At 33.1% G+C, this 16992-nt stretch overlaps 1 protein-coding gene across 1 annotated transcript in view; it reads left to right on the top strand.

Moving 5' to 3' along the window:
- LOC105252444 (serine-rich adhesin for platelets) overlaps window positions 1–16992 on the top strand; it is a 76050-nt gene that overhangs the window by 52805 nt on the left and 6253 nt on the right. The window contains exon 8 of the mRNA XM_011259798.3: window positions 1373–2077. Within this exon, the coding sequence (XP_011258100.2) occupies window positions 1373–2077 (705 nt within the window). The remainder of the gene's footprint in view (window positions 1–1372; window positions 2078–16992) is intronic.

Genomic DNA, 16992 nt, shown 5'->3' with positions numbered 1-16992 from the left:
GTCCTGATTGGTCCATTTACTACTTAAACTCGGATTAACTGGATTGTGGAACTGGGCCTAAATCGCCCTTTGCGACGGCCATATTTTTTAGTTTGCGTTTCGTCCACTAGTGTCGCATAGTAAATTTATATTCCCAATAAGGATTTTAATTTGCACCGAATTAACATGTGTTCTTATGGGAAGCGTATAACTACGTCGATTCAAATGACAAAATCACATGGAAATAATATTCAGAATTTGTTTAAAATTTGCAAAAGTTTAGATACAGAGGAAAAATTTGGTCAAATAATATTATACAAATACTAACTGGTTAAAAAATATTAAATATAATTCATTGAAGTTAGCCATGTATCTGTCACAAGGCGAAATTCTCTGCCAAAAGTTAATCATTTCGATTAACAAAATTCGGAAAATTTCAGTAAAAACGCAATAAATATTAAAAAATACATCTCTGCACTGTAGCTAAGATCAAATTGTAATATTCTACACAATTTCTCATACTCAAAATACACCAAAAGTGAATATTCGTCAATATTGATTTTCAGTTACTTTCTGATGGGATTGTACATACAAAACATCCTTAATCGCGGATGTAATCATTTTTCATATCGCGATAAAACCTTTGGGCGTGATTTTTGATTGTCGAAAGAATGTATGTGAAAACTATATGAGATTGAAATACATACACGATATGAAAAATGATTAGCTTCGTTAAAAAACTTTTTTAGGAAAGTTACGTCCAGAAGTTGGGATGTCGATCAGGAAAATCTGGAAAACCAGGAATTGTCAGGAGATTTTATAATTTTGGAAATATCAGGGAAAAGTCAGGGATTTTAACAATTTATCTAAATTTTTTTCACATCGTTCAACTTTTTTTCTCATTAATTTAACATTTAATTTAAAAAAAATCTGTTTTTATCTGGAAAGTTTATTTATGAACGTGTTAATTTATATTTTCACTTTAGCAGTGAATAAAATGAGTATTTTTTTGAGCCTTATATAAAGAATTTCTATTTATTTCTTGATAAAAATAGTTGAAAGATTTTTTTGATTCATCTTATTTAATTGACTTACAATAGCAATACATTCTTTTTAAAAAAAATAGTACTAAAAGATTGTTCCGCGAAAAATAATTCTTGGCTTTGGAAAACCTGGAAAAATCAGGGAATTCTTTTTCTGAATCTAGATATCTTGAGAAGGTGATTCTGCGGACTTTTGATAACGAAAGACCCAGCAACGAGATCGTACAAGATTTACATACTGTTTCCAAGTTACGCTTCCATTAATAATACTGTAGTAATTAAAAAGCAATCGAGACGAGGTACGATTGTCCTTGAGAGATTTTTAACGATCAATGTTTCTATCTTTGCAGACGATCTCAAGTACGTGCACCAGGCGCTACTGCAAAGCGCTAAACGCGCGGGATCTGTGGACAACATCACTGTGATTGTCGTGTTCCTGACATCACCGGTCGAGATTGCTTCGCAGCATTCGCTCCTGACGCATCCAGCACCGAATGGTCTACTACTGAACAGCATGGACCCGAATAATCCGGTCTCGTCGAATTCCGGCCAGTTCGACGTGAATGCTACTTTCATTAAGCAGCAACAGCAGCAGCAGATAATGGATCCGGATTTGAATCACGTGATTTGCGGAATGACCAGGAATGGCAAGCATCAGGATAGTGATGGTAACGACGATTATTACGATTATGGTGACCTGGGTCCGGAGACTGACGTCGACGGCGGCGAGGACGCCAACGATGTTAATCGCTTCCAGGATCACCTCGTCACGTCGTCGTCGCGCGAAAAGTCACCGATGGAGATCGGAGTCGACGATGAGAATGATAGCAAGAAGGAGGATCTACTTAATCGCGACAATGCAAATGTCTCTCCAATGGACTCGGTGGTCTCCGACAATCGTGTCATTTTGAGTGACTGGGACGTTCGTTGCGATGAAAAGCCGCGCGACAACGACGACGACGACAACGACAACGAAGAATTGCGCGTGGAATCCACCACTGGCACGCATACCCTCGTAGACGATGACGAGTCGCCACCCTCGCCGCGAGATGCTAGTAAGTGCACCTTGTCCGTTGTAAAGACTCGTCTGTGCGCTGAGCTGGTATATGGTTATGCTTATCGCGCGGTCAGCAATCTCTTCGTGTCGCTGGCCAATTATATTTCGGCCTCATTCGCCTCTCACGTTTTCGGTCTACGCAAGAAGTGAATGGAAAGTCTCGTTGAACATCGTAAGGGTGGGTTTTCACTTAACGTTCGACGCTCTTTTTTAGCGTCAACAGGCTTCACATGATCAACAAATAACGAATTGGTATTTTTATTTTTAGTCACATGATTTTTTGACGCTGAAAATAAGCATTGCGCGTCGACATGAAAAGGCGCCTTAAAGGTGCAAATTCATGGGACACTAAAAAAGTAGCGTCAACCATTGGTTGAACAAAGAAGTAAGTAGTTGCTTCATTGTTCAACCATTGACGCTACTTTTTAGCGTCTCATGAATTTGCATCTTAAGGGTGGATTTTCACTTGACCCTCGACGCTCATTTTTAGCGTCAAAAGGCATCACATGATCAAAAAATAACGAATTGGTATTTTTATTTTTTGACGCTGGAAAACGAGCGTCAAATGAAAACCACCCTAAGGAGATGGATATATATGTATATATATATATATATATATATATATATATATATATATATATATATAAAACGATAAGTGGATGTAAATTATAAATTTTCGTCGTCGATGTCTGCGATAAGATTGCACTAGTTATTATGCATAAAGCATTTTATATATTTCATTAAAGAACGATACAAAATACGCGAATGAAATAGCGTCGAGAGAAATAGCATAGCAAGTTCCTTGTCGGGAATAAAGCAAAGAAGAACTCGTATCGCTTGCTGATAATATCGCTTACTTTGAGAATGCGAGGAAAAGAGTCTATTGTATAAGATACACTGCCATTATTGTTTTTCGCGATACACACAATCTTCTGCTGTAAAAGCGCACCGTAGAAGAGTAAAATTGAAATATATTTGAATGCACGGTGCGTTTCCATGTGATTTATATTATTGAAAATAGAATGTGTTTTGTAATGATTCAATTTTCATGCTCGCGATCCATGAAAATGAAATTTGTATGCTCCTTTTATTTTATTCTTCTTAATATGAAAACTATCATATTTCTTTTTTTATCGATATCTCTCCAGAACCAGAGTCTTATCAGAGTAAGATGGGAGATAAGTCGAAACTATTATCTTTTTCTTGAAGGAATCGTCGTTAATAGACTGTACATATCCCACAGTTATAATCGATTGAGTTTTAAAATATTGATGGCAGGAAGCATCATTTTTTTTTCCTACGAACTGATAAAATCAATTCGATTATAAAGGCGCGAAATGTTTAATCGTTATCGGCAATTTGATGAACAACGAAACTTAGAAAGTTCGCGAATTAACGGAAGTAGCGAATATGTCAGCAAGATACCGTACGAGGAAACCTGTTTTTCTAATTGAATTTTAAAATTGATTCTATTTAACCCGCATCGGCAACATTGCGAGAACGGAAATTGAAATGCATTGAGAGTGATAAAAAGCAGCTTTTTACCGTAAGATTGCTTTCTCGATTAGCGGAAATATCGAGTAACCGAAGCTCACTAGCGTAAACTAGACGTCGTAAATTTTTATATCACCAGATATATGCAATTTTTTATATGCTTATTATATTTGAAAAGAAAGAGAAATGTTTCTCTAAATAATGATTATTTATGGAAATAATAGATAGTATTGTCATGGAGTAATAATTAATAATGAATGTTTGACAAATTAAATATCAACTATTAACAATTGAAGAATAAGTAAGATTATTTTATTAGTTAAATAAGTAAGATTATTTTATTAGTTAAATTAATGAAAAATAGCAAAGTGGCTTTAAAATTGAAAAATTTCAAATATTAATTTAAATAAAAAAATGAGACGTTCTTATTAATTTACTTGATAACCAAAAATAAAATTGCTTTCTAATTCTAAAATTTAATTCATTTAATTTTTAAAATAAACTGTCAGTTTATTACTTTGCATTAAATATGTTACTTTTGATATGAAAAATTATCATTTAAAAACTTGATTACTCTTCAAAAAAAGTTTACATCTGGTAAAGAGAAAAAAAGTTTTACGACATTTATTTTCGCTATCTTCTTTTCTTTGAGATCATTATTTATCACTCATCGCTAATATGATCTGAAAAGAAATCTTTATAAAAAAAAAACTGTGTTCTTTGTCAACGATATCTTTAATCAACGACGCTCGCAATAATATGAAATCCGTATAATTAATACATTAGGAATAATCAGAAGATACAGTAATACGATAATTCGTCATTAGCGTTATCACGCAGCGGTTTTAGATAATTAAACAAGTACCATCGTGTCACTCTGCAAACGGAGTACCGTTATGTGACTTTCGAATCGAGCGCGTCGGCGGCCAGGGGCGCGCTCGGCAGCGCCGCGATTGGTCGGCGCGGCGAGCTCGCGGCGCCGATAGACGCAAGCGCGGCCAATCGGACGGCGTGCCGCCAATTGTCGCCGGCCGCGTGGAAGGGGGCCGCCGACAGTTCTTCTCGGGCCCTCGCACGGCTTGCGGGTGTGTTAAAGTCTCTCGTGTAGCTCCCTCGGCGGATTTTCGCGGTGCTCGCGCGAGTTAAACGAGTCGACTCCTTCCATCGCACGCGTCATTCCCCGGCGTGCTGCATCGTCACCGTCGCGAGAGAGTCGGACACGCACGGACGAACGTCGTCCCCGAGGTATGTGTACAACGCGCGCGCGCGCGCGCGCGAACGCCTATCGTGTTGCCGGGAATTGCGTATTTAAATTTGGAAGCGACGCTGCCCCTACGTGTGTGTGTGTGTGTGTGTATCCTCGTCCACGAGACAACCGTCGACATCTAAGGACACTTTACCGGCCGGCGACGCGAAGTTCAAGTCTGTCGCGGAGCGACAGTTGGAAAGAGGGGAGGGGCGGGTAGGGGGGGAGAAAAAAGTCGCCGGGCGATAGAGTCGTTAGATTTTCACCCACGACGCGGGGCAGCGGACGTATAGTACCGGTTTCGAACCTCCGTATCCTCCCCCTCCCCCCCCGTCTTCCTTTTTTTCCCTCGAAGGGAAAGAACTAATTCTTACGACGCATTAGATCGAGGCTCCTGCTCCGTTCTAGTCTCTCTGACGCTCTGGTTTCCGCCTTTCCGTGCGAACGAGAAAGAGGAAACGGAGCGTAGGAGGGGAGGGGAAGCGAGGGGTGGGGGAGGAACCGTTCTCGGCCGCATCATGCGGAGCTTGTACGAAAATACCGTGTGTTGTGAAATCGCAAATTGTGTTGTGAATTATTCTGTCGTCATCGTCGCGTTGTTGAGAACGAGGTCGAAGATCGGGATGATGTATCCTCGTCTCTCCCCCGCGACGTCTTTGTCGGGGATGTTGCGCGCGCAATGTTTTGTCTCGTATCTATCTCGAGAGAGCGAGTCGAGATGGTTATTATTATTTCAATGGGTATAAATATGCGAGAGTACGAAAAAAAAAGTCTCTCCCGATCCGAGTAAAAGCGGGTTTCCACGGGCGTCTAATCGATATCGAGAAATCTAGGAAATCTATGAAGTCCATTTACGGACTTGACGGGTTTCGTTAAAGGCCCCTCCTCGTCGGGTTAAAGTCTCTAATTTTGCGAGAAAAATTTTTTTTTTCCCCCAAATTTTTGCTGAAGATTGAGAACGCGATTTTTCACGAGGGTTAAGGATATCGCAGAAAATTCTCGAGGAGAAAGAGAGTAAGATGGAACATTATTTAAAGAGAAAATTCAGAATAATTTTTCGCAGGTTATATTTAACGCTTGGAAAGTTTGATGAAATTTTTATTGTGTCCGCCAATGAAGTTGGACCTAACCTAACCTAACCTAACCTCTCGTCCAATCGGTGCCAATTCGAATCGGTATTATTTATTTATATTTATATTATGTTATATTTCGGGCGCAACACAAGGTATCGAGAAATCTGGGAAATCCCGTCCATTTACGGACTTGACGGATTTCGTTAAAGGCCTCTCCTCGTCGGGTTAAAGTCTCTAATTTTGCGAGAAAAAATTTTTTTTTCCCTTAAATTTTTGCTGAAAATTGAGAACGCGATTTTTCACGAGGGTTAAGAATATCGCTGACGCAGAAAATTCTCGAGGAGAAAGGGAATAAGATCGAGCATTATTTAAAGAGAAAATTCAGAATAATTTTCCGCAGGTTATATTTAACGCTTGGAAAGTTTGATGAAATTTTTATTGTGTTCGCCAATGAAGTTGGACCTAACCTAACCTAACCTCTCGTCCAATCGGTGCCAATTCGAATCGGTATTATTTATTTGTATTTATATTATGTTATATTTCGGGCGCAACACAAGGAAACATCAGACAAGAGAGGGAAAAATAAAGAGAGAGAGAGAGAGAGAGAGAGAAAAACTGTCAGAAACTAACTCTAGGGAAATTCCGACAACCCTTAGATCCGCTCGATACAGAAAGGATGATTAATGCGCCTTTTTTCCCTATCGGTTTTACGATGCAATTAATTCGCCAATCGCGTGTCCTTCCTGCGTCATGCATTGCTACCTCTATTTATAGATATGAACGCAGTTGAGTTTTAACGTTCCCAATATCGCCTTCCAAACGTTTAGAGCGATTTCGTCGCGTGGTGTCATATGTACAAGGTAATTGGATCTATCGCCACGATATCGTCCTGGCTGCCAGTCTCGTCTTTTGCTCATTTAAATGACTCATCGTGACAGAAAAGCACTGCCTTACAGAGTTTTATTAGAGTTTTTTAAATTTTTTAAAATTTATTTTTTATTTTTAAATCGCGCTTTTCATGAATCTCACGATTCTATCAATTTTTCTTGTTTTTCTTGATAGATATTCGCAAAAGTCTCGTGATAAAATTTGTCAGATTAAGGATGTTTTCTATGTACAATCCCATCAGAAAGTAACTGAAAATCAATATTGACGAATATCCACTTTTGATATATTTTGAGTAAGAAATTGTGTGGAATATTAGAATTTGATCTTAGCTACAGTGCACAGATGTATTTCTTTATTGCGTTTTTACTGAAATTTTCCGAATTTTGTTAATCGAAATGATTAACTTTTGGCAGAGAATTTCGCCTTGTGACAGATACATGGCTAACTTCATTGAATTATATTTAATATCTTTTTAACCAGTTAGTACTTGTATAATATTTGACCAAATATTTCCTCTGTATCTAAACTTTTGCAAATTTTAAACAAATTCTGAATATTATTTCCATGTGTTTTTGTTATTTGAATCGACGTGGTTATACGTTTCCCATAAGAACATGTTAATTCGGTGCAAATTGAAATCCTTATGACTTGTGAACGTCTTAGTGACTCGATTTAAAAAATTCTTAATATTTTGAAAATAGGTATAAAACATCTTTAAGTTAAATTAAGAGAGATTCTCTTCATTTTAATCATGGAAAAAAAAAGATGACAGAACGAATGTAACTAAAAAAGACGGAGCAGATTTATCCGCTCTTTTCATTGCAAAACTACGCTTTTTTTTTTAGTAATGCAAAATTTATTGCGCCTTTTTTTCTAAAATATTACACTGATTATTAAAATACTTACCTTTAAGGAAAACATGGAATACTTAGAGATAAACTTGGAATTCTTAGGGATTTTTTTATCATGAAATCAGGAAATTTGTATGGAATTTTATTGGAAAAAATTTTGCAAAAAAATTCCCTTTATTTTAAATTATCATAAATATATATCTCTTCATTTATTTATCCAATATTTTCAACAAAATGTCGAATATGCAGCACATATTTTTTAAATTATAATTTTTAGCAATAAAAAAAATTGCCTTTATTTTAAATTGTCATAAATATATATTTCTTCATTTATATATTCAATATTCTCAACAAAATGTCGAATATGCACATATTTTTTAAATTATAATTTTTAGCAATAAAAAATTAGAATTTTAGGCAAATGAAAAATGTTTATTTTATTGAAGATATATTATTCAATTTTTTAAAAAATACTTTGCAAATTATTTTATAATATTATTAAATAATATATCTTCTATATTATAATATTATTAAATAATATATCTTCAGTAATATATCTTCAAAGTATATAATTGAATAATATCTTCAAAATATTTTTAAAAAATACTTTCCAAAATAATTTGCAAATCCAGCATTTGAGAAAGTTTGTGCTTGTTCTTCGTGAGAATGCATAAGATAAAAAGAATCTTATTTTCGAAAATTGCATTAAAAAATTATAAAATATTCTCTTTATCTGGAATTTTTTGAACGCAAATGTCTGGAAGACCAGGGAATTTTCTTTTAAGATTTGAGTAAATCTCCTTTAACGATGTTTGACAAGACTAATGGCGAATGTTATGGCATATAAATATAATCTCACTGATTGCTGTGATAATATTAAACTTTGACATTCTTCTTACGATTTTAAATTGCGCGAATAAAAAAAAATTTATGCAAGCATGCAATATTCGCAGATTGTGGTACATGTAAAATTGTAACGATATAAATACCAATTTTTTTTTTTCATCGTAAGAATATTTTGAGGGGAAAGATCGATGATTTTTTTTATTTTTATTTTTTTTTATTTTTTGTTGAGAGAAAATTATTTTTATTTTTATTTTTATTTTTTTTTGAGAGAAAATTATTTTCCTCCTCATTATCTCTTTTCATCGATAGGAAACAGATTACTGAACTTTGCAGATTTTGAATAGAGGCAGAGATTCTTCGATGAGTTCTTTAAAGTTTAATGAGTCTTAAGCGTCGTCTACAATAGCAATAGGATTAATAGATTAAAGCTGTAACTCAAGAAATTGACCAATCACAGTCGAATATTCTCTTAATGCTTGACTGTGATTGGTCAATTCCTTAAATTACAGCTTTAATTCATTAATCCTACTGCCATTGTAGACGACGCTTTACAGAGGCAGAAGATGCTATGCAAAAACGACAATAAAGCGGTAAATGTGACGCTGGCTGCAGCAACCGTAGCAATAACGTTTAAACAGATAACAGATATTTTTTTTAGATTTAATAACGGTAATTTAGCGCTATATCTCTCTTTTTTCTCTCTCTGACTACAATCATATGCTGCCGCACAATTTGTGCCGGAGTTTGCTTCCCGATCTGTCTACGCTTTCTGCGCTTCTTTTCTCTCTTTCATCGAATGCACAGGCATAAATAAACTCGACGCGCGTTTTACTTGAAAAAAGTATAAAAAATTGCACTCAAGAGTCTCCCAAGAGCGCGACTTTCCATCCAACCTAACCTGACAATAAGAGAAAAAAATGATTGGCCAGCCGGCCCGAATGAATTTGCATGACCCATATGTGACTGTTCGTTCTTAAATAAATGCATTTTAGTTAGATAATTATTTGAATATATAATGTGTGTGCGCGATGACTGTTGCCGAGGCGAACGAACGAGAACATGTTGTCGATATGTGTACCAGGGTTACCCGGCAAAGTCCAGTGAGTGGAAGAAAGTATGATAAATTCCGCTTTTTTTATTGTCTCGCCGGGCTTTATCCAGTGGAATAAAACTGGCAAAAACTAACTAATATAACAATATGAAAATATATTTATATATCTTTATATAATTTATTTATGTAATTTTATATTTTTATATGAAATAATTTATGTAAAAAGAAATTTTTGCTTTAATTAATAGGTCATTAATCACAATAGATTAAAAAATGAGAAATTTATATAATTTATATATTTATATTTATATAATAAATTTTATTTATTTTTTAAATTTAGATTAATATATGAAATTAAAAAAAGAATATTTAGAATATAATTGTTACTGAATTTTATTTTTAATTTAATTATTTATTTATTTTAATTTAATTTTTAATCAGAGTTAGTTTAATCAGAAAAATGTAATAGTAACAATTAAAAATTTCTTATCAATATAATTATATTTTTATCAATATAAATCTGATTCATATTTACCTTTCAAGGTTTCAATAAGAAATGTAGTTTATTTGCTACGTCGATTCTCCTATCTATTATGAATTTTATTTTGGATAAAATTTAAATTAGAAAACAATCTCTTTCAATTGAAGAGGGATATCGATAGAGAGATTTTCTATTTATTTCAACATTTTTAATAGAATATTTTAATAGAAAAGAACAGTTTTTGCCTGGTTTTTTTCCAAAAAACTAGTTTTTATCACTGGAGTGGATTTTAAAAAGTGGAATTTCGTTGATGATACGAATGTTTCTGATGTTGACCAGCTGAACTTGCCATTTATTATCATAGAATAATTATGAAGAGTTTATTGTCTTTTTTTGACTTGGCTTTGGTTTTTTCCACAGCGTCACTAGTCATATCGTCGAATCGATCTGCTATTTCGTCTTAAGGATGCAGATATATTTGAAAATGACTAAAATATTCAATTTTTTTATTTCTTAAAAAGATAGATAATATCCTAAACATACAAAAATGAAAAGAAGTACAGCCATACAAAAATGAAAAGAAGTACATGTTGACTATAAAAATCTCGTCAAAACTTCTTTGAAATGCTCTTCTGTGAAATATATTTCTCAATCTTTACGTCATAATTTTTTTGGTCTGTACAAGAATAAGTAAACTATGATTTATAATTTTATAAAAGTTATATAAATGGGATCAAAATTGCCAAAAAAATTAATTTTATTCAAATTATAATTAAAATTCAGAAGGAGCTTATTCCATAAAAAGCGTCGATCAAAATGTAATAAAGTATATGAGAAAAAAAGTGAAGAAAATTTATTCGAATATATTGACCGAATATTGAAAAAGGAACATAAGGATAGAAAATTTTGATTTCGCAAACTGCACTCGGTCCTTTAAAATAGAGTCTTCTCACCATTCGTTTTCAATATCCAGGCAAATCCTCAAGATTAAAGTTTTCATTTCGAAGTAGAAAAATCTATGAGAAAATTCATCTTTTACTTCGAAAGAATATTAAAAAATACCAAGTTATTTTCAAATATATCGAAAGTGAATTACAGATGTAACGATTTAATTTTGACAGAAACAAATTTTAGAAAAAAATTTCAACGAGATCATTAAGAAAAGATGCTATATAAGCTTCCCAAATTTGACAAAAATCTCGCGAACAATTATTATGCTATCAAAAAGAGGGTCTTTTAAAAGAAAAATTATAAAAAATTATAAAATTATAAAAAATTATAAAAAAATTATAAAAAAATATTTTGCATCTAGATATTTCGGAAAATTCTCTCTCTCCAAGTGAAGTCTCCTCGAAATGCGAAAATTTCTTTAGAATCAATGCAACTTTTATATACGATTATTTTATAATCGTTGAATCTTATCTTTTGCATTCGCAACTCGAGCTCGCATGCAATTCCTTTTTAGGCCGCGTCTGGTTTTCTCTGGTGAAGTCGAGTACATGCTCTTTAATTACGTTTTTGTATGTAAATTACTTGATTATTACAAGCGAGCTGTCTGTTAATACAAGACAATTTCGAAATTTTCCTCAACAAGTATCACGCAGTAATATTAATAGTAAATTGTTTATCATTATTTCTAAATTTATCATATTAATTATTCTTTCCAATTTTACACGCGATTTCTTTATTCATTCTTATTATAATTTTTTCTCTCAATCCAGAATATTAAATTTTTATTAAATATATATATATATATATATATATATATATATATATATCTTTATTCATTCTTATTATAATTTTTTCTCTCAATCCAGAACATTAAATTTTTATTAAATATATATATATATATATATATATATATATATATATATATATACAGGGTATCTCAAAAGTCCCGGATCGATCGAATATTTCATAAATTATGCATTTTAGAAAGAAATGTTTCAGACAAAATGTATGTATGTAGACAAATGTTGTATGGCTTGAAGAGAGGGCCATCAGATAGTGCCAATGATTTGACATGGCAGAGTCATTTGAAAGACACGTGAAGATCACCGTCAATTTCTTAAATGGAACTCCCTATTTTTTATTAAATATTCTGGTAGCTCACGTCGAGAGCTTTCCAAAACACTATAATTAAGTTAGTTTTCATTAAGTACTTTCCGAATTATGAGGCTTGAAATTATGAGGCTTGAAATCATTTCTTAATTTTAGATAAACCGTAAAATATCTTGTAAAATATTTATTTTTCGATTATCTTACCTTAATACTTTTATGTACAAAATAATGAGAGGAATCAATTGGTAAAGAAAAAACATAGTTGTTTTTAAAAAAAAATATGTAATTTGCAATTAACAATTACATATTTTTTTTTTTAAACAACTATGTGTTTTCTTTACACCAAATGATTCTTCTCATTATTTTGTACATAAAAGTATTAAGGTAAAATAATCGAAAAATGAATATTTTACTAGATATTTTAAGGTTTATGCAAAATTAAAAAATGATTTCAAGCCTCATAACTCGAAAAGTACTCAATGCAGAAATATTTTATTATAGTGTTTTGGAAAGCTCTTGAGATAAGCTACACGAATATGTAATAAAAAATAGGGGGTTCCATTTAAGAAATTGAAGGTGACCTTTACGTCATCTTCAAATGACTCTCCAAGGTCAAATCATTGCCACTATCTGATGGCCCCCTTTAAGCCATACAACTTTTGTTTGAAACATTTCTTTCTAAAGTGCATAGTTTATGAAATATTCGACCGGTCTGGGACTTTTGGGACACCCTGTATATATATATTTTTTTTCTTCAAAATACAACTTTCTTAAAAATCAAGCATGTTTTTTTATAAATGTCGAATAAAAATGTTTTCCATTGGACATTTTTGAACATATCTGTCTCTTTTGAAATATATAAGATATGATAATATATTGAATCTTACCTCAAGATATAACCGCGAGAGAAATCAAGTTCTCTCTCTCGTTCCCTCTCTCCCTCCACCTCTCTTTTTTTCGCACGCGCATTCCGTTGGTTCTCCTCTGACGTTTAAAATTAACTCTTCTTTGCAAACGATACACTCCCCGCTAAGACGCGACACTAGCATGAAAATGAAAATAATGAAAAATACTTGGAAAAAAGAAAAAATTGTCACATGTTAAAATTGCGTTGTCCATTATAATATCTCTTTTTCAACAGAGACGTTATGAAACGAGGCAATCGGTTCTTAAGAAAGGCATCAAACAAATACTCCAAACTATTATGTTTTAAAAGACAAAAATTTTAAAGTTATATAAGACACTTGACTATTGTTTGATTTCATTTCAAATGACCAGAGGGAATTTTCAGACATATCTAAAAGAACACTCAATATGTTGACAATTCATTTAGTGTAACACTTTTTGGAGTAAAACCCTTTTTAAATAAATAATTGTCAAAAATTTCTTTCGCACGCAAATTAAGATTTGAAAATTTAATAATTTAATATCGAAGGAGAAAGAATCGATTAATTATTTGCAATGCTGCTATTAAGGAGATATTTTTAATGTACAAATATTTTCTAGAACTTTAGAGTTGAAGAACTGTCAATTTTTTTAAATAATTAAACAAATTACAGTTTGTAAGCTATATTTTTTTATTATCTACCGAGATAGTTTCAACGTAACAACTTTTATTGTAAAATCTTGTATATATTCTCCAAAATTTGTTAGGACCGACATAGTATTGAAATTTATATGAGAGATCTCGACGAAGTTGATTAGAGGAAAAATTGAATATTCAGGGTGTCTGCTCGATGAAATTTTCAGAGATTTCTTTCGTATCAGGAAAAATCAGAAAATTTCCATAGAATTTTATTGGAACTCTGAAAATTGTTTTAAAAATTCTTTTTTTGTTAATTTTGCTCTTACACTGTTGACAAAGGAATTATGTACGTGTGTTTAAAATATATTATAAATATAAGTCTATCTGTTTGTATATTCAATATCTTAAAAAAATATTGACATATTCTTCACTAATAATTTTTAATAATAAAAACCTGAAAACGTGAAAACGTTATCTTATCATAGCTATTCGATTTTTTTCAGCATATTTGTGAATCTAACACTTGAAACTTAATCTATGTCTTTCCTTCGTGAGTGAGAAACATTAAAGAAAGCATACAATAAAGAAAAAAAAATCATTTTAGAAAAAGATTTTTAAAATATTCTCTTTACTTGAAATTTCGAATCAGAATATCGAAAGAGAAAAAGGGGGAAAAAAATCAATTTTTAAAAAAATTTGAGTAGACATCCTGATATTTTGTGCGAATTTCAATGTTTTGAAGACTTTAACAGCGAAATGCGTTGCAGGATATTATTATCCGAAATCGCGAGTGGATTAGCGCTATTTAGATAGATCTGTAGATTCGAAGTGCGTTAGAAGCGGCAGAATGTGTGGGAGAGAACCTTCGTGAGTTGGCGCGAGTTTGCATTGGAGTGGCAAAGAGACTTGGAACGGAATTAAGAAGGGATTAAGCGAGCGTGGGCTGTGCTTTTTTTAGGGTCCCTTAACCAGTTTCCACGTTGCGTTTTCCTGGCTTCGGCCAGGTGGGCCCGACGTTCCTATCTCTCTCTTCCTTTCTTCCGATTGTATTTTTTAGGGCAGATTTTCATGTGACGCTTATTTTTCGGCATCCACATCACGTGCTTAAAAATAAAGATATCATTCGTCATCATTTCTTGATCACTTGATGTCTTTTCACACTAAAAATGAGCGTCGAATGAAAACCTAACCTTAGGATAGGTTTTCATTTGACGATCAACGCTTATTTTCCAGCGTCGAAAGACATCACGTGATTAGAAATAAAAATATCATTCGTCATTTCTTGATCACATGATGTCTTTTTACATTAAAAATGAGTATCGAATGAAAACCTAGCCTTACGAGTGTCTTTTGTTCGCCTTTCCCTTGGCTCCACAAACTCATGCCCTCACTTAATTTTTTTAAAATTTTGCAGCAGTGCTAAAATTCACGCAAATACTCTCCACTTTGCGGATTTATTCTTTGTAACTTATAAAAAATACCTTTGTGTAAGAATATTTTTGATAGGTGGATGCAAAAAATATTAACGAGGAATTTGCATTGTCAAGAAGTAATATAAGATTGCAAGATTAATGAAAAAAATGCAATAGTCGATATATGAAATCCAATATCAATTCGTGGAATCATTGTATCTTGACAGTATTAAATTTGCAAACTGATGAATTTACGTAGATTTATTACACCGTTCACATTACATTAATACTAATCGATATATTATTTGTTTTCAAATTATATTTTCCCATTTTTCTGTTTATTTTTATGATTCAAAAATTAAGCTTTGAACAAAATGAATTTTTGCAAAAGAAAAAGTCGTCTCACAATCAGAATTGAGTCAGAAATGTCATTTTAAGGACAATAGTTTATTTTGGATTATTCTATATATTAAAAAAAGAGTTAAGGATCATAGCCTATTTTGAATCACTCTAAATATTTAAAAAAAAAATTAAGGACAACAAACTATTTTAAATCGCTTTAACATTAAAAAAAAAGAGTTAAGGACTACAGACTATTTTCAATCATCCTATATATTAAAAAAAAAGAGCTAAGAAAAATAGACTATTTTGAATCATCCTATATATTAAAAAAAATTAAAGACAAACTATTTTGAATCGCCCTATATATTAAAAAAAAAGTTAAGGACTACAGACTGTTTTCAATCACCCTATGTATTAAAAAAAAAGGAGTTAAGGACAATAAGCTATTTTGAATCATCCTATATATTAAAAAAAAAAGAGTCAAGGACCATAGGCTGTTTTGAATCATCCTATATATTAAAAAAAAGAGTTAAGGACCATAGGCTGTTTTGAATCATCCTATATATTAAAAAAAGGAGTTAAGGACTATAGGCTATTTTGAATCACCCTATATATTAAAAAAAAAGTTAAGGACAATATTTTGAATCACCCTATATAATAAAAAAAAGAGTTAAGGACAATATTTTGAATCACCCTATATATTAAAAAAGGACTTAAGGACAATAGGCTATTTTGAATCACCCTATATATTAAAAAAGAGTTAAGGACAATATTTTGAATCACCATATATATATATTTAAAAAAAAAGAGTTAAGGACAATATTTTGAATCACCCTATATGTAAAAAAAAAGAATTAAGGACAATATTTTGAATCCACCCTATATATTAAAAAAAAAAAGAAAAGGAGCAATTAACGAGAGAAGAGCCGACTCCCGCGAATGCTCCCCAAATAGATGTATGTCGAATGGATGGATGCCGATCGATTCGACGATTTCCAAGGCCCGTCCGATTGGAGCGGGGTCGTCGTTCTCCTCTAATCGTCACGACGCGGTGCACAGGTGGGTAGCGGCGGCGGCAACGGCCTGTAGAAGGGGTGTGAGGGCGGAGGGGGAGGGTGAGAGGGGAGGGAGGGAGTGCTCCGGGGCTCTGTGGACTAGATCGATAATGCATCTCTTGGCGGGCGTAGTTCCTCTTAGTCGAAGGGCGATCGCTCCCGCGAGGAAGACACCCGTCATTTTACTACAGCCGTCGTCCTCCCCCCGGCTGCGCGTCCAGGAGAAGGAGGAGGAGGAGGTTGGTAGTATCGGCCCATCTGTCGAGGATTAACGTGAGCATAAGGAAGCATGTAGAATTGAGCCGGAGTACCACCAGTGGCAGATCAGTAGATGATAGTTCCCTGCACTTTAGTCTGTTAGTCTCATCGAAATTTAGTTGGTCGCGCGATCTTCCATTTATTTTCGGTGATGTGAGTACCACCGAAAATTTCAACAGTTGTTCCAAAGGGTTACACGAGGGTGCGAGATAAAATTGTAATTCTTATTCGACACGTTCGAATGCAAGAATGAAATGAGTTTTGTAAGGATGTACTTTAATATGAAGTAAATTACAGTTCGTGATATTTATGATCTTATTCCCGGTAAAT

Source organism: Camponotus floridanus, unplaced genomic scaffold (assembly GCF_003227725.1).
Source record: "Camponotus floridanus strain SB8 unplaced genomic scaffold, Cflo_v7.5 scaffold134, whole genome shotgun sequence".
In the NCBI taxonomy this organism is placed as follows: Eukaryota; Metazoa; Arthropoda; class Insecta; order Hymenoptera; family Formicidae; genus Camponotus; species Camponotus floridanus.
This window is presented reverse-complemented; position numbering and strand designations above follow the sequence as displayed.